This window comes from Leptosomus discolor, chromosome 2, assembly GCF_034619465.1.
Source record: "Leptosomus discolor isolate bLepDis1 chromosome 2, bLepDis1.hap2, whole genome shotgun sequence".
Classification (NCBI taxonomy): Eukaryota; Metazoa; Chordata; class Aves; order Leptosomiformes; family Leptosomidae; genus Leptosomus; species Leptosomus discolor.
In genome coordinates this window covers 86236759-86260708 of record NC_141392.1, presented here as the reverse complement: position 1 = coordinate 86260708, position 23950 = coordinate 86236759, and the positions used below count along the sequence as shown (strand labels likewise).

At 40.6% G+C, this 23950-nt stretch overlaps 1 protein-coding gene across 2 annotated transcripts; it reads left to right on the top strand.

Annotated features, from left to right (window-relative positions):
* The first annotated feature begins 1910 nt into the window (after positions 1-1910).
* Positions 1911-23526, top strand: CASP8AP2 (caspase 8 associated protein 2). 2 transcript variants are annotated; one of them, XM_086461376.1, is made up of 9 exons: positions 1911-1959; positions 3918-3992; positions 5853-5953; positions 7144-7218; positions 8464-8579; positions 11121-13636; positions 16166-19124; positions 20949-21048; positions 22529-23526. In XM_086461376.1, the coding sequence occupies exons 1-9, from the start codon at positions 1911-1913 to the stop codon at positions 22583-22585; spliced, it is 6048 nt and encodes a 2015-aa protein (XP_086317502.1). In that variant the 3' UTR covers positions 22586-23526. The 2 variants fall into 2 exon arrangements, with proteins under 2 accessions (XP_086317502.1, XP_009947881.2); XM_009949579.2 differs by having other exon boundaries at positions 3912-3992.
* The last annotated feature ends 424 nt before the right edge of the window (positions 23527-23950 follow it).

Sequence of the window (23950 nt, the reverse complement as noted above, 5' to 3'; positions counted from 1 at the left end):
TGGCGGCACCAGCCGGAGACCCGGCCGAGGGCGAGCGCGGGCGGTGACCGAACCGGTGGTGCAGGCTCGGGAGGAAGGCGTCCGGCGTTACGTTGGCATTCCCACGTCACCCTCCCCAACGCCCCTCGCCGGCCGCAGCCAGCTCAAGGAGCCCCGCCGCCGACCGAAGGCGCTCCCGATGTTTCCGGAGGGGTTTGACGGCGGGCTCGCCCACGGCAGGAGCTGGACTTAAGCCTCGGGCCTCCCGGGAGAGCCCTCGGAGCTGCCTCGGAGCTACCCAACTCGCCCCAGGTGAGCGAGCGCGTCGCTCCTGCGGCCGTGCCCTTCCGCACCGCCGCCTGCCACGGCCGCTCCTCTCCCCTTTCCTCCCGCCTCAGCCTTTACAGGAGGGCCCGGCGGCCGCCGCACCGGGCTGCGTGACCAGCACGGCCACCTCCCCGCCGGAGCCCCCCGCCCCCGCCCGGAGCTACGGGGGCAGCGCCGCTTCCCGCGCTCGGGGCCGAGCGGCTGAGGCAGGGGCTGGGCCAGGCCAGGGGGCGCGCGGCCCGGGAGGGGCGGGGCGATGGCGGGGGGGCGGGGCGCGGGCTCCTCGCGCTCCTCGCTTTGGCGCCAACTGCTTCAGGCCGGGGGGCGGGTTTTGCCGACGTCGCGGCTGGGGACGTGCCGTGCGTCTGCGGCTATTGGCTGCCGCGGCCGGGAGCCCCGCCCCCTCGGCGCCCGGCCTGCGGGACCAGCGGCGGCGGGGAGCTGAGGGGTGTCGCGGGCCGGGGGCGTCGGGCCGCGGCGCGGCGGCTGACCGGTGAGTGAGGGCCGTGGGCCGTGTCGGCCCGCCGAGCGGGGCCTTCCTTCTCCCTCCCCTTCCCTCCCTTCCCCTTCTCCTCCGGCCCGGCGGGTGTCGCTCCCCTCCCCCACCGCCCCTGCGCGGATCCCGCCGCCCGGTTCGGCCCGGCCTTGCCCGCGCCGGGCTCCCCCGGCGCCCTGCCGGCCCCTCCTCCCGGGCGCAAGCCTGCCCGCCCCGGTCCGTCGGCGGTTGCGGCGTGCCCCCCGTGCGGCGGGGACTGGGGTGCCGCGATCGGCAGCTCTCCCGCCCTGACCCCCGAGAGGTTCTGGGCCCTTCCGCCGTCACGGGAATTGGGGCGGCTGGGAGCCCCTTGCCGCCCGTGCAGGGAGGGCGAGGCCTGGGGAGTGGGTAAGGGCCGCTGCCCATGGGTTGGCAGGCGGCTGCTGGGCACCAGGCGCTGCCTCTGCTCGCCCAGGCACCCGAGCTGTTCCCTGTGCTCTTTTTCTCCACGCAGCGGGTGCCTTGGTGTTGTAGGCTGCTGCTCTCCCTCCAGAGGTGCTTGTGTATCAGTGCCACAAGCGTGTGTGCTTGTGAAGTCATTCTGCGATACCTGCTGTGGTGGGTATTGTACCTCCTGCGGCCGAGCATCGCTGTATGCCTTGGCTGGCAAAATGTTGCTTGCCTGGTGGTTGTCAGATGGGAAACTTGCTCTTAAATGGTCAGCAGAAGAGAAATCAGAATTATCGGATAAGATTATTTTAACTGGTTCAGATATACATTCATGTGACCTGTTTGTGGAATGCAATGCTTGTTTTCATACCAAAATTTCTTTATAGGATCTTTATTTGATACATATGAATAAAAGATACAGCTGAAGATCTTCAGAATGCTTATTTACAGGACAGATGATTTCTTACTTTTCTTGTTACAGCTCTACATTTGTTACCTTGATGTAACAGTTTTCTCATTCTAGTGTTAGATTTTGTTGAAGAGCAAGGGCCACAGGAAGCTCAGGTGTAATTGACTTATTTCTTCTGTTTTACGATGTTGTTCTGAAATTGTCAGTTAATGTGTTGTCTTTCCTTTGGTATTGTACTCATAGATGGGGAAGCCATAGAGAGTTTGTATCATGGCCACAGATGAGGATGGACTGGGACTGTTTGATATTCGCTATGGTGGTAAGATGTGTTAGATTGCTTTCTGTTTTGCAGTGAAATAACACTAGCAGTCTTAAGAAAATGAATAGGTCCCAAAATAACTTAGAAAACGAAATGGAAACAATTTAAGTTGGGATAAATACTGATGAGCTTCAACTGTAATTAAATGGCATGGCACAATATTATGGTAAGCCATATCATAGAGTCATAGAATCATGAAGATTGGAAAAGACCTCTAAGAGCATCAAGTCCAACCATCAGCCCAACACCACCATGCCCACTAAACCATGTCCCGAAGTTCCACATCTACGTATATTCTGAACGCTTCCAGGGACGGTAAATCCACCACTTCCCTGGGCAGCCTGTTTCCATGCCTGACTACTCTTCCAGTAAAGAAATTTTTCCTAATGTCCAATCTAAACCTCCCGTGGCACAACTTGAGGCCATTTCCCCTTGTCCTATCACTACTTAACTTGGGAGAAGAGACCGACACCCACCTCACTACAACCTGCTCTCAGGTAGTTGTAGAGAGCGATAAGGTCTCCCCTCAGCTTCCTCTTCTCCAGGCTGAACAACCCCAGCTCCCTCAGCCGCTCCTCACCAGACCTGCTCTCCAGGCCCTTCACCAGCTTCATTGTCCTTCTCTGGACACGCTCCAGCACCTCAATGTCCTTCTTGCAGTGAGGGGCCCAAAACTGCACACAGCATTTGAGGTGCGGCCTCACCAGTGCCGAGTACAGGGGCACGATCCCCTCCCTGCTCCTGCTGGCCACACTATTTCTGATACAGGCCAGGATGCTGTTGGCCTTCTTGGCCACCTGGGCACACTGCTGGCTCATGTTCAGCCGGCTCTCGACCAGCACCCCCAGGTCCTTTTCTGCCGGGCAGCTCTCCAGCCACTCATCCCCAAACCTGTAGCGCTGCATGGGGTTGTTGTGACTCAAGTGCAGGACCCGGCACTTGGCCTGATTAAACCTCATATCCAATCAGTAATAAATCAATAAAACTAATATCATGGTAGTAAGTTTGGATTTTAGGTCATAACTGTGTACTTTGGATTTCTGTTATGTTTTGATGGGGTACCTGGAACTGGTTTCTCCGCTGTGTTTTATGGTGTACAATTTAACCTTCGCTGTGTCTTAATGAAGGGTGTATTTGGACAGTTAGGAGGGTTGTTCCTTAGTTTGCTATTTGTAAGAGCAAATGCACTATCATCTGCTGTGGTACCAGCAATCAAGGTACTCTTGACTTTATTTCCAGCTCCACAGTTGATTGATCTGACTCATATTTGTGAGATTGCCAACCTCAGAAGTGCTGTGGATATTGATATTTTTCTTTATAGTAATAATATTTGTCGCAGAACTGGAGAGATTCACATAGAGGAGACACAAGTGATAAGAGGCATTGGAAAAAGGCATGAAAAGAGACTGAGGAGATTTAGATTAAAATACTTTTACAGAACCAGTTAGTGTGTGAGTAGATTTTACAATATTAAAGCAAATTCCTTGAATTATGATACAGACTGTTACAATACTTTGTTTGGCTAGAAATGTTTCTTGTAACAGTAGTGGTTTCATCATACTAATTCTTTTATTTTTGTTTCCGAGTTGTGTAACTTTTGTATTCAGTGCATGCTAGAAAACGGTTTCAAATTCAGATCAAGTTGGCTTAGTTTGTAATTTTAAAATTTGTACTTCAAGTCATGTAATTTGCTTCATGGACAGTTCTTGTAGTGTTTAGAAATTGATCTTACAAGACTGTGTTTGCGCCCTGGTGACTAAAGATCTTTTCTGCCCAGTAGCAGTAGCTTGCTGGGTAAGATTCCTCTGTCTTTTACTAGTCTGTGCTACTACTTTTCACTGCTGGACTAGGATCACAGGTACACTTACTTTATGGAAAAGTTAGAGGTTGGAGTTTACTCAATGTTTACTTCGGCTTTTTTTTTTCTTGTTTTTTTTTTTTTTCCCCTCTAGCTGAAGCTTCCCCCTTCAAGGAAGGCGATGAGAGCTCAGTGGATATTTACGATGGCTTGGATAATGGTCTGACAGCTCCTGGTAGGTTGATTGTATCTTGCTGCTTGGCTTGGAGCATTGTAGAGTCTCTGTGCTGCTTAGACTGGTTTCAAGTAAAACAACAGTTAGCTTTAAGTTCACCTTTAGCTGGTATAACATACGCTTCAGTGAGCTACTTGTTTAAATTCAAGACCTATATGTTACAGTCTGTATAAATACAGCAGAGAATTCTTAAATCTATTAGCTGAATGAGTATAAGAAAGTTTTCATGTGCTTCTGGCTATTTTAAGAGACTTGGGCATATAAAGGGGTGCAGAGAAACCATAGCTGTTCTATCCGTGGCTTGATATAGGACATTTTACCTTGGAAAAAACACCTCTAATTTGTGTTTTTTAAATAGATTCAGGATCAGAACCACCAGTCACTGATCAATAAATCCCCAGTGACAGCTCCAAAACATACTCTCTGTGTGATACAGTACATATGTTAGATCCATTTAACCTTTTGTTACTTTCTCAATAATTTCATATGCTAATGTAAATCAATTTCCTCTTTTAACTTCTTTGAAGGTAAGAAAGAAATGGGCCCAGCACGTATTCTTTTTCAGGAGTGTTAGTGTACTGTTTAATGAAATGCTGTTAAATGTTATTTAAACAAGTGTTCCTCTACTGACCTTAGCACTGTAAGGCCGTTGAATTTTTATGGAAGGACTATACTACATCCTACAGACATAAAGCAACTATACATCCTTTTCTCTCTTTCCATTTTGTATTTATTACAGCGTGTAAGAGTATTCTCTAAGTCTATATTTCACATACTGAGATGCATTGTTTAGTAAACATAAAAGATGCAAGGAGGAATTACTTAGCGCAGTGCAAACATTTTATATAGACTAGTTCTGAGAGATCTTTTTTTTTAAAATTCACAAAGAGGGTTGGTGAGATTTTTGCTCTATACAGATAAGATGTTATTTGCGTGTTGCCTTGCATTGTGTTAATAACACCCTTTGTGTTATGGTATTGTCCAAGGGATCGAAGCGCAGCTTTGATAGCTAACTTCATTTGTTTGCCTGCAGATGAATCTGTATTTCAGAGGTGTCATAAGTCAGGTCCTGTCAGTAATGCGTATTTGGTGAACAGAGCGTACAAGCTGATTTGAGGAAAAAGCACCATTATCTAAATACCTGGAGTGTTTGGGTGTTGAGTTGGGTTTTGTTTTGTTTCTTTTCCTTTCATTTCTTTGGAACTAAAGCTAGGGAGTTCACGTTTGTGAGGGAATATAAAGCAGCAAAGAACATTCGTTCAACACAAGCAGTATGGTATTCAACCCCATACCAACTCTACAGTAACTCCGTTTGGTTCTGGTCAGCTAATGCATGTTCATGAATGTGTGGGTCATTGGCATCTGAATATTCTTTTTCTCAATACATTTTTTTTTTCAACAGCAGGTGTTTCCAAGGTGAAGTGTGGCCAAAAGCTGACTGAACTGTAGGACACAAATATTTATTCTAGCTTTCTGCTATCTGTTGGCTCTGGGATTGCAGAACCTCAGGTCACTGCTGAGGTGCAGCCTTCTGGCTTTGTAAATTAGGTAGATTTACTGTGAGTTAGCTCTCCTTTGACTTAACACAACTTATTAGCTGGTCATAAAATGCACCCATCTTTGTTGTTAGGTGTCCTATATATCTCTTCATTTTTCTAGCACAATGTTTTCAGTTGGACTTTGATTTTCATTGTTATCTTTTATGTTGCTGTAAATTGGATCAAGTATTTCCAATAAAACTAATATAAATGTTGAAATTCAGACTAGGAATTTCTCCGGATAAGCTCATGTCTTTTCCTCAGTGACACAAATGCAACCTGGCTATAAAAATACCTTTTTCTTTATGATTTTCTGTTACAGACAATTCTGCTCCAAATTCTACACCAGCTGGAAACAGCTTAAATTTATTTGATGAGATATTAATTGAAGAAGGGACTGCAAAGGAAGCATCCTACAACGAGGTGTGTATTAATGTGACAAAAAGAATTCTGGTGTTTTGGAGGTTTTTTGTTCCAAATTTTCTGTCTAAAGTGCAAAAAGTGTTGTCAGTGTCCTCACATTATTGTAAAAACAGGGAAACTGCTTTTAAATAAGTGAAAACAAGAGTGTGCTAATGAATTGTTATGTCAATGAGTTTATCAGAGTAAGTGAATCTCTTGCTCTGTGACATGGTCTGTTCTCATTTAATGTCCTTTGCACGCGGTTCATCTATCGGCTACATTATAGGAAAATGTACTGTAATTTCCTCCTATCTGTTCAGACACCTGATGCAAAGCTAGTCTTGACATTTCTCTCAACAAATTCTACCAGACTAAAGCAGATAAGTCATGGATTAATCTCAAGTATCACTAAATTTTGTCCTTGAGACTGAAGACAGCCACACAGTAGATAACTGCTTCTAGCACATCAGCAGAACACTTACTCATGTAGCATCACCTATCCTGCTCCGTAAGACACAACTTAACTCACTTCAGCTTTGGAGTGAAAGGGGCAGACATCCACAGATATGATGCACTGTAGAAGAATCAGGAGCAAAACCTCCAGGGCTCTACTAAGTGATGAAAATGTCACTTTGAAGGTTTGAAAGCAGTTGACTGTTAAGTATGACGATAGGGAAGTTGTCTGTTCTTCTGTGAAAGTTTTGTCGCCATCTACTTTTAAAGAAGGGCTCATGCTAAATGTATTTTATTTAATTTTGTGGTCTCAACAGGAGCATGTCCTTTGCAGTCTATTTTTGCAGTTCAGGTTTGTTTGTAGTAACTTCTTGTTGTGTTTTGCCTTATCTGTTTTGTATTATGTAAAATCTGACAAATGGGTCCCCCTCTGTAGGGCGCTGAGAACTCCTGCTCCTCGGTAGTGGTGTCTTTAATTTCACAATGATATGGCTTCCTGTTACTCTCTAGACTATCACTGTTTGGCAAGCACACATAGATTTCCTCTAATCTGAGTGTTTGTGATGTTTTACAGGCTTGTGTAACTGTTGGAGCATATTGAAGCTTTTTGTTTCAATATGGCTTTAATATGTTACTTTTGGAAAAAAATGGAGCTTTGTAATATACATTGCTGTGTTGAGTAACCATAAATCCAGAGGAGTAACTTTTCTGTGTAATTAAATCCACTTCTGTGCTGTGAATTCTTCTCTCTTTGACAGTTGCAGGCAGAATATGGAAAATGTCAGCAGCAAATTAAGGAGTTGATGAAGAAATTTAAGGAAATACAGGCACAGGTACTGTAGTTCAAAAGGCAACATTGTCAAGATTTATGTAAAGCAAACTGAATATTGCTTTGAGAGAGAGTTAAATTTCGTATGCTTCCCAGAATTGATTCATTGCGTGGATGGTTTGTAAAGCACCTCTGTAGGGGCTAGGAGATTGTTCTGCTTAGGATAGTTGCTAGGACAGCCTACTGACAAAATCGATAGGTAAATTCGCTTGTTTCATGATGTTGCATGCAGTAAGACTTCAGTTGCTTAAAAGCTCTCTTCTGTTTCCTTAATTAGAAAATGAGCATGTCACTTGAAGAGTTATCAGAAAGGTATCCAGTTCTCTTGTTTTTTTTAAAAAATAGGTCCTTAGTGCACTAGGGAAAGGGTTGCAAAGGTACCTGAGCTGCCATTGGAACTGGAAGAGGCTGTTTGTGTTGCTTTGAGCATGGTGACATTTTGATAAGGCTGAACTGCTCCTCAACTTGAGCTAGTATCCCTGTGCTCTGCCGTTCTGTATAGTTAGATTATCTTGGGCAATTCTGCAACGTGCTCTACTGTGTATTACAGGCAAGTCCCGAAGGTTCTATGCTTTGCAGTGGTACGCAGCTTCTGCCCTGTGACTCTTCTGTATTGTTTTCTGCAAAAGTTGTCTGCCTTTCTGAGCAGGCTTTGCTAAGGACAGTTATTAAGAGAAGAAACTGTCTCTACATTTGATAGATACGGTTCTAGAATGTCCTATCTAGAAATGTTAGAATGATAGAACACCCAAAGTTGGTTTTGATACCTCGAAAGAAATATAATTACCCTCTTTCTCTGAAAGTGCTTAAAAGCTACATCTCTTATTTGACACAGTGACCAGGAAAGCAATACACTGAGTAAAAGAATGAAGCAAAGGGGTGGATTATAATTTCTTAGCCATATGGTTTACTTTGTTTATGGCATATTTCAGTTTTAATAGATTGTATGCTTAAAATGTCTTAAATAATTAGCAGGAACACAAACAGGAGCATAAACATGAGTGATGTTAAAAAAAAAAAAAAAAAAAGCACTGCTTTGGATCTCAATAATTCTGACTTCTCCAAAAAAGTTTCTATATGTTCTACCATCAGTTTGCATATGATGGGACTTGGTGTGTTTTTCATTACATGGTTGGATACCCGAGCTAATTCTCGTTTTTTCTTTCTCTCTTTCTCTCTCTCTCTCTCTCTCTCTCTCTCTCTCTCTCTCTCTCTCTCTTGCTCTCCCTTTTGTATATATTTCAAATAGAATGTCATTCTACAGAATGAAAACCAAGCTCTCAAAAAGAATATTTCAGCACTTATCAAAACAGCAAGAGTGGAAATTAACCGTAAGGATGAAGAAATCAGTAATCTCCATCAAAGGTATAACTAGACAGTGGAACTGAAAACATGCTTTTTGTCTGACCATGTTTATATACTTGTAAGAAACTTCTGTGTGTATTTTAAGTAAAACTAATGAAGAAAATCATGACTTAGTAAGTAACTGTATGTGTAGTTTAGTACTGGTACAGTTGGAGTCTAGGTACCGTCTTTGCTTGATGAGGTGTTTGGTTTCTAATTAAGAAAACAAGGAGGAATCCAAAGGGTGACCATTTGCCTGAATTCCCTTTCTGTTTGTTTTGTCTAATCACCTGTTCCTGGTGGGTTTTCTGACCATCTTGCATGATTCAAAGCAGATACTATCTTACACAGTTCAGCTTCAGAAGTAGTCTGCTTTGTGGTCTCAGACATGAATTCCTTGGAAGTTTTCAGACAACAAATGAAAACAAATAAAGAGACTATGTAATGTTTTCATAGCAAGATATGAAAGCCATGTCTCCAATGGTGGGGGATAGCAGCTAGAGAATTCTTGGTAATTTCTGTGTGCTGCTAATCTTACTGAAAGGAGTTAAAAATGTTAAAGTATGGATGGGAGAGTAGCTGAGTGTAAGGTTTCTGAACCACTTGAAACCAGAGCAGGGGTCCAAGATTTAGAACCCTGAACTTATCACAAGGTCACCTGCTCGTCACTTGTGTCACGTCAGCCACATTACTGCTGGTTTGTTTGTGTTTCAATTTGACCATATGGTATTTTCTTGCACCAAAAGGTGTCATCAAGAAGGTTCATTTGACGTTACTGTGCTAGAGGCTATATGTATATTAACTGTGATTTCCCCCCCCCCCCCCCCCCCCCTAAATACAGCAAATTAGCAGATATGATCTGGTGGAGGTTTTAACATGTGTAATTCTTTCAATTGATGGGCTTTGACACGATAGCTGTCACTTTCACATCTTTGAGTGTAGTGTTCTGGGTTTTTAATTGTTTGAAAAATATTTTCTTGTTTTGAGTATTTGACCTCATTAAAGAGTTTATGATACCTGTTGCAATAGTATTTGATCTAGGTGTTTTGGAGGCATTCATCATGGAAAACTGTGAGTAAAGTGGCACTTTGAGGTCTTAGAAGCACGCTTTGTTTGCTGCGTGGTCTATAATAGATTAGCTCATCTTAAGCAAACTACCTATCTGTAAAGACTATTTCAAAGATAGTATCTTTGAGGGGAATTGTTAGTGCATATCTCACCAAAAAAAAAAAAATCTAAACAAACCAAAGCAACCCCACTTGGATACAATTACGTTCATCACACGTGTATGCAGATTTAATGGCCAGCCTAAAGCATGGCAAAAACTTGTCAGTATAGTTTAAAATTAGACAGAAATACAGGAAAAGGTTTGGGATTACAACAGCTGCAGCGTTTAGTTCAACATTCAGTTCACATCACAATGTCACATTTTTTGAGTAGAGCCAATTGTATAAGCTGATCATTACATACTTAAGTTTACTGTATCGGCCCATAGGAAGTGTTCAGTTTTATAAACCAAAACCAACCCCATTTTGATGTGGAGAGAAATACAGAGTTATTTTACATTTGAACTGATTCCTTACAACTGGATGCTGAATCAACATAGAATTTCAGACCAAAACCAAATGTGTGTGTGTAGCTACTACTTCATCCTTGACTCTCTAAGGAGCCATATGGTTGGTGGTTTGCTGCCATCATTTGTTGGTGTGACTTTTACATCTGTTTCCTTCTGCATGGATTAGACACATACATTCTTTTTAGACAGAGGAGAGTATTTATGAAGGTTGCTGTTATCTTTAATCATGTCATTTTATTGAAATGTTTTATTTAATATGGTGGAAAAGCGTGTTTCTTATTTGTGGTTTGTTTTGTTGTTTTTTTTTCTGGTGAGGTAACTTTGATGAGTTCTATCAATAATGAGTAAGAGTTCAGGCCAAACAGGCTACATGCGCCCTTTTCAATTTTTAATTTTTTTTTCTTTTTATGGTGATGACCTTACAGCAGTAGCATGTGGCCTTGATGAGACTTGATTATTGTAATTTAATACTCATTTGCTGTAGCTTGCAGCAAGTTCCAAACATGGTAGCTGCTTTCCTTATCGGGTAGAGGAAGCATGGTCACATTATAGCTATTCTTTTGGTTGCCAGTTTACCAAATAGTAAACTATCAAATTGCGCTTTTTTTATTTTTATTTTTATTTTTTTTTAAATTACTAATGCATTAAAGAAATTTTTTTTTTCCTAGGGGAAAAAATCTTTTTATTGCTGGACAATGAAATACTAATTTCAGTCACTGAAATTGGTAATTAGACCCAATACAGTATTTTTTCCACAGATCTTGCTTTTTCTTTAGATGAATTTCATTTGGAAAATGTGTATAAAAATGATACTCTTTTGCTATGTGCTAATGGAAATTATTAAACTCCTCTATTTTTTTATCCCACCTTGAAGCTAAACGAAAGCATGAAAAATTTTGAGAGATATGTGGATTCATTGCAATTTGCCTTTAGTTGTGTTTAAATACATTTTAAAATAATGTAACTCTCTTTCTTTTCATAAACAGGCTATCGGAATTTCCCAGTCACCGAAGTAGTTTCACCAGAACATACCTTCCAGGATCAGCTAGTGGAAAGTGCTCCGAGTTGTGTAAAACGAAAGATTCCAAATTCAGACCTTCTGATGTAGGTGACAGTATAAAGATGGAGCATAGAATGAAAAATGACTGTTCAAAAGATACATACCACAGTTACTCATCTCATAATACGGACAATGGGAGGTCTAGCTCTGAAAAAAGGAACACTCCATATTTACTGAGATACCCTCCCGAAGAGCTCTGCAGCGATGGTACTCATACATGCCTACCAAACTATGACCATAGTTCCAACAAGGATAACAGAAAGGAAAGAAAAGAAACTAAAAGTAATGAACAGTACAGTAGGGGAAATGTCAACAAATACAAGAGAGAAGTACATCAGAACACCGGAAACAGTGGTGACAGCGAAGAGGGGAATTCAGATCCTCAGCAAAAGCTGAAAACCCTTTCAGAGAAGGCTAGTAAAAGTGAGTTGCAACAAAAAAGTCAGAGCGTAAAACTCAAATGTAGTTCAAGTGTAGAAAGAAGAGTAGAAAGGGGTGTTTCTTCCTGGGAGAAACAAACTACTAGTAAAGACAGGTTTCAAACAAGAGGTGAATTGTATGCTGATGAGAGATCACAAAATATATTAAAAAAAGACATTAAAACACACGATAAAGATGAAAAAAGTGCTGGCCAAAAAAATAAACCAAATGAAAAGCTGCAAGAGCAACCAAGGAGGTCTGGTAGAGGGAGCAGTCCATACTCAAAGAATGAACATTCAAAGAGTCTTCATGAATCACGTAAATGTCGTATGGAAGAGTCTAGAAAAGGAAAAGACATTGACTGCAAGAGGGACAGGGGAACAAATGATCATACCTCTCGAGAAGGAAGGACTTCACCTTCTATTTCCAACAGCAGGGAGCATAAATACGTGCGCTTGAAGGAAAATAGTAGTAGATATGAATGGGAAACAGCACATTCCAAATCAGAAAGACACAGAACTGAAGAAAAAAGGAAAAGAGAAAGAGAGAATCAGGATGAAAATAGACATTTTAGAAATGAAAGAAAAGTTGCAAAAGAGATTTGTCACCAATCTGCAAAAGAATCCAAGAAAGGTACGGATGTTACAAAAAGTGAGAGAAACAGGTCCTATAAGCTGGAAGAAACATCTAGAGTAGCAGATAGCTTAAAAGACCATAAAGTTCCCCAAACTAAGGATGATCACAGTGGGACAAAAGGCAAAGACTTAAAACTTAGTTTTATGGAAAAGCTAAATTTAACTCTTTCTCCTGCTAAGAAACAATGTCTCTCTCCAACGGGTGGACTTAAAACACCTTCCCAAAAGGCCACTGATGAGGGAAGTACAGAGCTCACACTGCAGGCGGAACTGTTAGATGCTGCCCTCCCCGTTCACCATGGTCCCACAGAGCAAGCTAATTCAACACTACAAGTTCTGGACAGTGCAGCTCAAAGCAATGTGGAACCAACCCTGCCCGTTTCTGTCAATTCTGAAAATGAAGCCTTGAAAGCAGCAGATCCAGCACAGTCTGAAGCATTGCCAGCAGTGGCAGCTGATGAACTGAACCCAGAAACCTTACCAGAAGCAGAAGTGGGTCAGGTATGGCCCCAAGCCTTGCCAGGAGAAGCAGAGGTACTGGTTCCTGCTGAGTTGCAGGCTGAAATGTTGTCAGAAGCAGCAGAGGCTTGTGGTCTGGTTGAATCGGAAGCCTTGACAACAGCAGCGGCAGTGACAGATCTGAATCACCCTGAATCTTTGCCCCTGGAGGTGGCAGGGAGTGTGTCAGAGTGTGAAAACTTGTCTGTGACAGCGGGTGTGATGCAGGATGATAATGTACCAGTAGCGGAAGTGGCACAATCTGAAACTGCCAGTGAAAGTATGGGAGCCCTTCCAGAGTCAGCAACAGAGAAGAAAGAGGAAGATAAAATATGGCTAGCCGCTGACATAGAAAGCTCAGCAGATAAACATGGCTCTCAAAACCTTGTCTTAGATGGCTCAGAAGCCAAAAGTTCTGGTAACCTGGAGTCCCATAATGTTGCAGATGATATTAGCGAAACAAAACCAGACTCTTTAATGGAAGTAGTGAAGGACGATGATCACTCGGCTGCAGAAAGCATCCAGTGTCCCATTGAGGAAAAAGATATCTGCAGAATTAACATGAGTACATCTCAGTCGCTTGACAGAACTATGTTAACTGATAAGGATGAACCATTAGTTGACCAGAATCCTTGTGATCTGGAGCCAGACCTAACCGAAGTCAGTACTGCAGCATCTTCTCTTAGTGGTGAGATGTATCCTAGAACTAAAGAGCGAGAAGCTAACCCAGTTTCTGTTGATGATGACAGCTCAATACTGAGCATTGATCTCAATCACTTGAGGTATATTCCAAAGGCAATCAGCCCACTGAACAGTCCAATGCGCCCCTTGGCTAAAGCACTTAAGATGGAAAGTCCCTGCAAAGGTCTTGTGAAGAGTTATAACAAAGGTACTTGTATACGTATATTCTAATTTCTTTTCTACGTAAAGGCTTAGAAGGTCCATTCATGGAAAGCAGAAATTCCTTCTTTTAACTGCTTTCTCAAAAATATAAATTGTTTCTTCTTAAGCTGGGTAAGTCTCACTAGTCCTTTTTGTTTGTAGTGGAACCATTTAGCAGTGCAGCCAAGATTGTAACCAATTGAAATTTAGTGCTATAAAAATTGGAGTTTGTTGCTACTGACAGATGAGTGATTGAAATAAGGCTTACCTACTAACTTCTAAAAAAAATACATGTAGGTTTCTTAATTGTGGCGAGTTCTGAGTAGATCTCATGAGTTTTTTTCTCTGAAATTGTAGATGCAAAAGTTACTTACGGTCATATTCTTTCAAGTATTTATTTATGAGAAAGCTGGAGAGGGTACCTGAGATGTAATTTCTGGGAATGTCAGCTAAGAGAAGGCTGTGCTCTCCATCTGAATTAATTTCAGTGTGAATTTTTATATATAATTGTGAGTCAGGCAGTGGGGAAAAAAGTGGAACAGATAGAACATGAGGATTTATCATTAATGAAGTAAGAGCTAACTCCTAAATAAGATGTCAGGAAGATTAAAATATGATGACAGCACTCACAGGAAGAGAAAATAGGTGACCCAAAGCTTAAGTCTTTTACTTGTATGAATTTAACTCTTTCTGTAATGTCCTGCTGCAACTAATAAAAAGTTTTCTTGGAAGTTCAGATTTCCTGCTAGAAGAAGAATGGTAGAGTGGCACTTAAATATTTTTTCTTATATTTCAGAGCGTAATCCTTACGTCTCTTTGCAAACCTTAATGTGGTTTACTCTGGAATTCTGTCTCTTGTGCTCAAGACAGCTACTGTCTTAAGTGTGAATTCCTTTAGCAATTTATAGTTCATTCCTACAGTAGTTTATATTCTTTGAAATATCGGGGGGGCATGAGAGTTTTGGGATCAGAGTAGATGAACATCAAATAAAAGTGTTTTTCTAATTTTGCAGTGTTTCTCTGAGTTACTTATTAGAGTAATCCAACCTGTCCAGAACTTTCTACTAAACTCCAAAGCAGTAATTTTCAGCTCTGAAGTTAGGTGCCTAGTTGTCTTTGTTTTCTGACTAATGATATGCCTGTCAAATATTCTGCATCTGTTAAATTGTCAGGAGGCTATGGTTTCTCTTGGCCTCGAGATTCAATACTCGCCTTTCTGCAGGACAGGGGTACATATATTAATGCAATATTTTGACCACTTTCATTTTATACTTTGGTTTGTCAAAATATTGAGGTGATTAGTTTGAGAAGGTATTGATCCTTGTAAAGCTAAAATGGAGGCAGTGATGGAATATGGTTTTGCTCCTGTATAATCTGTATAAAGTAGACATTTTCAAATGGTGCTTTAAAGTGTTAATCACAAGTTTGGTTTTTTTATGAAGATCAATTTAGATATGATTTTTTATGAGATTAAATGTTTGTTACAGGTCATTAAGCAGTCTAATCTGTGTGCGATTGAATGTAAGAGTGTTTTATTAACTAGAGTGCCCACCAGCCTAAAATTAAGTGCAAATCTCACTAATCAATATATATGCACTTCAGTGGAATTTTTGTTCAATGGAAATGAGCCTGCCTGTAACATGCTGCTTTGTAGCTTACTGTAATTGCTTATTTTTCTTAACAAAATAGCATTTGGTTTGAATTTTAAATAATGAATAAATACATATTTAATGATATATCAAAAATATAAAACATTTAATAAGCTTATATGCGAGGCAGAGTAAGGTGTACTACGTTTGGCAGAGCTTTAGCCTTTCCTCATGCATATCTCACTCCTCTTTCCTGTCATTCAGGAGCCTGAACTGGAGGCTTTCTCCCAAAATTTCTAAGAAAAATGGTTTTTGTGCTGTTGTGCTTAATTTTACAGTGCTGGTAACCTTAAATGCATCAAAAACTGAAATAGGAGTTTTATCACATGTGCAGTGCCTAGTACTCTTTTTTTTTTGTTTGTTTAGTAAGTCAGTTTGTTGGAGGACTCAAAGAACCTTTTTACCAGCCCTGGAAAAGATAGTTGAATGCGAATGTTAACAGGTCGTTTGTTCTTCTCGTTTCGCTTTCATTGTGAAACTGTTAAAAGAAAAGCCATCTATTGTATGTAAATATTAGTCTGTAATGCCATTAAAGTTAAAATTTCGCTTGTGCAGTGTTCAGAAAACTTGTTGAAGTAAATGGAAAGAAGTTCAAAACTCATGGAAACAGCTAGATTTTTCAATGGATGTATTTGTGAAAGGGGTTGTGCATTTTTGGTGAAATGTTGAGGTTGTATTTGCCCTTTGAAGCTCAGAAAAAGCCCTTAAACTAGCAGCTGCTGAAGCAAACCACCCAAACTTGTTATAGCTCAGACTTCATGAGTTGTCATTGGCAGTTTCAAACAAACAGTTCTGAATGGTCACTTTATAGAATGTTCCAGGTTTTTCTGACAATGTCTGTTTATAATTGCATTCTTTCTAGTGATTAGCAAACTGTTTTCTTACAGATACAGTTCCTGAGAGCACAGTTGTCGTTTGTCCCTCAAAGAATTTGTCAAAGGAGGTAAACAAAGAAAATCAAAAGCCCGTTAGCATGTCTGATGAGCACTTGGAGATGGAGTCCCAGCTGAGTAATTCTTCAGATGAAATAGAAGAAGGAGAAATCATAAGTAGTGATGAAGATGAAGAAAAATCTAAACCAGAAAGAGGCTCTGAAAATACAAAAAAGTCAAGACCGAAAGCTGCTTCTGAGACACGAAATTTGACCAGCAGTCCGCAGAATCAAAAGACCAAAACTGTGCGTTGCAATGAAGATAATGGAAAATTTGTTTCTGTGAAAGTAAGTACAAAGAAGAACAGAGAGAAGCATAAAAATCAGACTTTCAGATCTTCGAAGGATATGAAGAAAAATAAAACTGTGAGCATTGCTTGTCTTGAAAAAATAGTTCATGTTATTGTTGAACCTTCAAGTGTACAAGAAATCATGCAGATGCTAAGAGCTATACGAAAACAGATGAGGAAAAATTATATGAAGTTCAAGGTACACTTCCCAGTTCAGCATTTTCACAGAATTATAGAATCTGGTATCATAAATTTTACATCATTAATAAAATACTTGAACTTTTCCAAGATGTCTACTTTAGATGAGACATTAAAATTGAGTGTTTGTGATATTATAGAGTCCAAACTTAAGCAAGTTAAAAAGAATGCGATAGTGGACCGTCTTTTTGAACAACAAGTATCAGACATGAAAAAACAGTTATGGAAGTTTGTAGATGAACAGCTTGATTACTTATTTGAAAAGATCAGGAGAATGATAATAAAACTATGTGATGTGGGAAATGTGGGGAATGAGAGTGAAGAAGGGAAGTTTGAAAGAGCAGGAAAGCAAAAACACAAGATCAGTCATAAAAATGATGTGCAAAGATCTAGAAAAAAGTCCCTGAAAGCCGGACCTCAGAAGCCTGAAGAATATATCCTTTCAAAGCAAGTTGTGGATTATCAACGACCCAAGTGTCACCATGAGAAAAATAAAACAGATGCACCAAAAACTGCCTTTACGAAGTGTCTCAACTCCATTGATAACACGAGGAATTCCCAAACCAAAGTGCACCTCTCTAAAGACAATTATTTGCAAGGTACTCTCACTCCATTGAAGGGTGTAAAATATGAAAAGGAAGGATTCCAGGTATCCAGAGATGCTAACAAGTCTGATCTTAGTTATGAACTTCTCACAGAACAACAAGCGTCCAGTCTTACGTTTAATCTCGTAAGTGACGCTCAAATGGGTGAAATTTTCAAAAGCTTATTGCAAGGTTCTGATCTCTTGGAAAAAAGCGGTGGCAATATCGACAGAAATGAGTGGGAATTCAGGACTCCAGAGAAACAGTTTTTAGACAGTCATAAATGCAGAGGTAATGCTGCTGGACTGGTGCAAGAGATTGCTCCAAAGGAAGCTTGCGTGGAATCTCGACCGGTAGAGGATAACTGGCCTATTGTTTCACCCGTAAGAGCTCCCTCTTTAGCATCTAGGCTTCAGATGTCTGTTGATCCAAATGTACTAGATGAAAGCTGTATGTTTGAGGTTCCTACAGACGCAGCTTCATGCAAAGAAGATGAATGCAATTTACAAAAGAATAAATCATTTGTTTCTTCTATCCTCCTTGAAGATTTGGCTGTTTCCTTAACTATTCCGTCGCCTTTGAAATCAGATGCTCACCTCAGCTTCCTAAAACCTGAGAATAATTCTAGCTCGACTCCCGAGGGTGTTCTCAGCGCACATTACAGCGAGGATGCACTTCTTGAGGAGGAGGATGCCACCGAACAAGACATTCATTTGGCTTTAGAATCTGATAACTCAAGCAGCAAATCAAGTTGTTCTTCATCGTGGACAAGTCGGCCTGTTGCTCCTGGTTTTCAGTGTCGCCCCAGCCTGCCAATGCAAGCAGTAATCATGGAGAAATCCAATGATCATTTTATTGTAAAGATTAGGCGTGCGGTGCCATCTACCTCACCAGCATCTGATCAGGTGGCTTCAGTGAAGGAGGCACGGGCATCCTCCACCAAGATTGAAAAAGAAGAAATGAGAAGTGGGGGAAAAGAAAGAGGCAGTCAGAGTGCCACAGCAGTCCCTCTGCAAGAAACTGTCAAACCGGATCTGGTCAAGACGGATCAGTTGCCCCATGTCAGCACTGGACAAGAACAAAAGCCTGCCTTACCTCAGCCTCTAAAGGAGTCACATAATAGTACGGGAAAGGAAGAAACTACTGAGTTGCTTGGACCCTGTAGAAAATCTTCAAACACAGAGAGCCATGACACTGAAAGGCCAGATGAAGGCTCTGAGCAATCTCGGGCACACACATTGAAAGTATCTGAAAACATAAATGAAGTGAGTGTTAGATCTCAAGCTCCTTTTCCTGCTGGGTGCAGCGTACAGTCATACGTAGACTTAACTGATGATATTGTTAGTGAAACTTCATTTCATGTGGTGGAAGTCACTGCAGGTAACAGGACTCGGGAAACTTGTACAGGCAACTCAGAAATTGGTGATAAAAAGGAAGAACCGGGAGAGTGCTCTGATGCGTTTATAGACTTAACAGAAGAGCTTTCCAATGAGACTGTAGCAGGTGAATGTAATCTTGAAACAAAATCCACTTCAAATACTGATGTAGGATGCCAGATAAGTATAGATGATAAAACTAGTAGAAAAAGGAAAAAGGAGGCTGCCAGAGAGAGTTCCAACTCAAAAAGGCAACGAAAAGAAACTGAATCAGCAGGTGAAGGGAGCGATGCAGGTGATGTGAAGTCTGAAGAGGTAAATTCAACACCCAAACGATGTTCCAGTAAGAAGAATGAGTTGCAGCAGAATAAAGACTCTTCTCCTTTGGCTTCATCTGCATCATCACCTAGTCTGTATGCCAAAAACATCATTAAAAAGAAGGGAGAAGTAGTAGTTTCCTGGACGAGGTAATTTCTGATTTGATCTGTTTGATTGCTTTAGGTTTTTTTAAACTATGTGATATGCTGAAAAGTGGGAAGAAAACAGTATTTAGCTGATGCCCAAAGTTGTTCGGTAGCTCTGCATCGTTCTGTAAATAGTGAAGTGGGAGCCTCCTTCTATCTCTGCAGGATGGCTTTGTGAGATTGATGTCTTCTCTTAGAGTACCACTGAAAGGTGCCAGAGTCTATTTTATCCTTTTTCTGTAACAGTTGTCCAGGGGAAAACGAATCTAAGAGATTAACTGATTTAATGTAATCCTGTTAGCAGCCTTTGGAAAGAGAACAATTTTTAGTAATTTATTAGGTAGGTTAAACCAGGTTTGCCTTAACAAAGGTGCCTTCCATATGTCATAACTAATTCCATCACTCACCCAGATCTCCCAAACCAAGAGTACATTTTGCTTTTGTTTTTAAAGCTTACATGCTAAAGTAACAAGACCTACTATATTGCACTGTCTGTAATTTTTGTTTCCTTTGCCCATTTCCTTTCCTGTCCAAAAATTCCATCCAGGCTTGGTAGGGGATGGAGGTCTTTGATGTTCTTACAAGGCCTGGAAGCATCAATGACTGGGTAAAGGAGAGCAGCTAAAGATTTCCCCCACCAAGAGAAGGCCTGAGAGCAAACAGTTTTCTGTTTTGGGGTCTGTGCTGCTCAATCTGCAGAAATGTACTAGCCAACCATTCAGCCCATATATTCCAGTTAGTAGGATGTGGGTGACAAATGAGATGACTGTAGGTGTCAAAGATATGTGCAGTCGTTGTGGTGTATTCTTGTCCTAAGAAACTGTAGTTAGCAGGTTTTGCTGTTCTTGCTACAACTCGATACAATCAACATTTTATATAAAGAGGGTCCTAAAATTTTCAGGACAGACTTTTCTGAACTGTAATTCAGAGATAAGTAAGTTTCTAGGTAGCATTTTAAGGGAAAATCAACTCTTTTGTGGAAAAAAGACTATGAAAGCTAATATGATTTTTAATGTGCAAACCAGTAAGAGATTATTACAGTTTTCCTTATGTATATGACTGGGTTTTCTGTGTCACAGTCACAGTCTCTGTCCATCTTTGAACTATGCCTAAAAAAAAAAAAAAAGTAGTTTGTTTAAATAACTAGTCATTACATTTTCTTTGAAATGGAGGAGATTAAATATAAATTATTGGAATATAGCAGGTCTCAACCAAAGGTACAGAGTAGCTACTGTGTAATGCCTGTGTCTATATACACTTTACATATACCTAAATTCATTAATGAGACAAGCAGCAAATCAGTGACACACTTAAGAACAGACTTTTACTCTCATATGAATAGCAGATGTGCTCCGAGTGTGCTTGTTATATTAAGCCACCTACAGAGTAGTCAAACACATCTCTGCTTAATCTCTGTACATCAGTGGGCCTTTGGTTAAGGGTGCTGCCTAGCCATGCCAGCTGAGGCAAGTCCACCTAGAACTGCTGGCCCCTGTTGAATTTATGAGTTCTTTTCAATTCAAGTTTAAATGTCTGCTTTAGAAGCTTAAAACTCCTTTCGATGACTTTGGTTTGGGGCTAGCTCTATTGTAATAATCCTGCCCTTCCTGATAGCGTAGCATGGTTTCCACTGCCACTTGTTTGTACTGAGTGTTGTGCTGTGCTGGTAGAGGGGAGGATCCTCCATAAGTTCATTGCTGCTGTTTGAACTCATGTTCCATAGTTTGAAAATACTCAGAATTTTGTATATACCTGTATGTATTTTTTTTGTTTGTGTGCATGTACAAATATATGTATTAATATTTTTAAAATGCATTTTTGCTATAGAAATGATGACCGAGAAATTTTACTGGAATGTCAGAGAAAAGGACCATCAAGCAAAACCTTTGTTTCCTTAGCCACTAGGCTGAACAAAAGCCCAAATCAGGTAGGAGCTACCATTCTTATATTTGATAACAACCATAGAATCATAGAATCGTTAGGTTGGAACAGATCACTAAGATCATCAGGTCCAAGCATCTACCTAATACCACCATGCCTGCTAAACCATGTCCTGAAGCGCTACATCAACACGTTTTTTGAACACCTCCAGGGATGGTGACTCCACCACTTCCCTGGGCAGCCTGGTCCAATGCTACATTTATGACTGCAGTTGGACAAAACCCTTTGGAGACCTTCTGCTAATTTGGAGTTGGAGGGTTCTTGAAAAAATAATCTTAGATTCTCACGGTTGTTACTGTTTAAAAATACACATTATAGCAATGTTATGGTCCAGGGATTCTTCAGTACCTGTTTGATCGGTACCTTGAAACTGCGGTGTCCAGCCATAAGCCAGGGACAACAGGATTGTTTCTATTGTTAAATCAGCACTTAGATAAAGAAAGGCAATCTGGAGGGGCCCAAAGCCTTTGCACACATCTAATGAAATAGAAAGGGATTAAAACTAGAGTTGGAAAAAAATACCAGGATTTTGCAGAAAGGACATTTTTCATGAAAATGTTTCCTTTTTTCTTTTCCTTTTTAATTAAACTTCGAAAGACACAGATGTCAAATTTATGTAGAATATTTACAAATGTTTGCATATAACTTTGTACTTGTCTTGAATTGCTATCTTAATCTCTATCCTGCAGATCTAAAAAGGGAGAAACACCCGTTTGACTAGGTTAGGAAATCCTGCGTGCTTGGGATTTGGCTTTTAGGTCGTTGTGTTGTGTGCTTACAGAGCCTTTGCGGGGTTTGGAAGCTGTTGGGGGGTGGATGGTTGGATAACCAGTGTTACCTGTGCATTTATGCCACTCTTCCCAGTTAGCTATTTGGTGGATATTTCCTACCGCTATATGCATATTGCAGTTGAATGAGGTCGCTATCTAAGCTGTAGCTGTGCTCCACAAAAAGATGTTTGACTCTCATCTACAGACCAGTTTTGTAAAATCCCTAGTAGGCAGATTACTCCGTGATGAGCCATAAATACCTGAAGCAACTGTTGTACAAGAGGGTAGAAAATAACCAATAAACTTTTTTTGTGGAGTACAAAATAAGCTTTTGTCCTTACATTTGAATCTTACTCACAGTTATACCTGGCAAAATTCAAATCTAATTGACTTTGAAGCCTTTGGTTTTTTTCCTCCTTGTTGTAAGGAAACATCTTAAATCAGTAGTTGGCTCTAGCTCTCTGATTAACCTGGAGGCTGTTTCAGATGTCAAAGGTATAGGACGACTTCCTATATCCAATTAACCTGTTAATGGTGCTCCTAAAATTCTCCCGCTAAAATTTATTGGAAGTAAATAAAAAACAAAATAATGATCCTTTTAAAAAACCTCATGCTGTCAGATCAGTCTGTCTTGGTAAGTGTGGAAATCTGGGGCCTTAATGATATGTCTTTTTTTTTTTTTCTGTCCTCCATTAGGTTTCAGAAAGGTTCAAGCAGTTAATGAAGCTGTTCAAGAAATCCAAGTGCAAGTAAACTACCACCAAGTTGATTCATGGTTACAGGTTACCAGCGATGATGGACTACAGCCACTGCACTCATTGGATGGGACTAGTGGAAAGTAGTCAAGTCAGGATAACTAAGTTTAGTAAATCTGATGCACTGTTAATTGTTTGCTTCCATGTCTGTCTTTCCTCTGAAGTGCTTTATCAGAATAACACAGAGGGAACCTTACAAACGAACAGGCTAGGAAAGAATGGGCAGGGTACAAATGGAGCAGCCTCGTTTCAAGGGGGTGGCATCTGCTGTTGGTTAAATGTGTTGTATAAGCAGAGACAAGGGCGCGCAGTCAAGTGAAAATGGTGGCTCTTGCTTAACTTGTCAAAGTGCTGCGTATGGTGATGTCGACCTATGGTTTTACAAAGACTGCTTTCGGATCCAGCTGGTAGGTAACCCTGGAAAATGACAGGTACATCATTTTGGTTACCTCGAATACCTGTATTTTAAGAAGTTAGCCCTTTTTCTTCTTCAGTCAGGCTGGGCAATGGTAGCAGTGATTCCAAAAGCTGCTTGTCTACTAATTGGGTTCTGGTGGTAAGGAACAGGTGGTTCTTGCTGCTTTGTCAGTTACTTGTAGTGGGTTTAAGGAGAGAACCTGGCACTGCCTGTGGGGTTTGTCTTCAACTTTTTAAGCACATTATCTAAGCCGTTTCTTAATGGCTTCAGTGTTCAACAGAGATGAATGCATTTCTCTTTGTGGGTGCCCATCTGTTGTCATGGACAATGGAGAAAATCTAAGCCAATTGTCTAGTCGAGACCCCTAACTTTCTGATTTTTTAAGTGAAATGAAATGAGTCCCAGCCTCTGTGAGAGAGTGCAGCCAGTTATTAATGCAGTGGCCGGTTTTTCTGTTTATTTTAAATTCTGAAATGCTGTAATGAGTTTTCATTTACAAACAACCATCTTGTAGTTAAAAACATTTTGCAGTTCTGATGATATTTAAAAAGACTTAGTATTGAATTCTGAATAGTTGGGGATTTTTTTCCATGAAAAATGCATTGGAATTTTTTTCAATTTTTTTTTTTTTTCTTCAGAAAAAGCTAATATTTTTCTTCTCCAAATTACATCTGGGAAAGGTACTTAATTTAGGTCTTCAACATGATGAGCATTCTCTTTTGTTAAAAAAAATTGACAAGTGACTTTTCTTTTTAAAATTAATTTAGAAACAGCCCTTTACAGTTTTATAAAATATGACTTTGTACTTACTAACCAAGAGAAAAACTTTTCTATAAAAACAAGCAGTTTCAAAAGCTTGTCAGTTTGGCATGTTTTGACAGCTATTGCATCTATCTTTACAAATTGTTTAGTGCATTGGAAATTCATTATGTTCTGTTTTGAAGA

Coding starts and splice junctions, on each gene's coding strand:
- CASP8AP2 (XM_009949579.2), top strand. CDS start 1,911: ATGGCCACAGATGAGGATGGACTGGGACTGTTTGATATTCGCTATGGT. Junction 3,993..5,852: donor TAATGGTCTGACAGCTCCTG/GTAGGTTGATTG, acceptor TTTCTGTTACAG/ACAATTCTGCTCCAAATTCT. Junction 13,637..16,165: donor TGTGAAGAGTTATAACAAAG/GTACTTGTATAC, acceptor GTTTTCTTACAG/ATACAGTTCCTGAGAGCACA.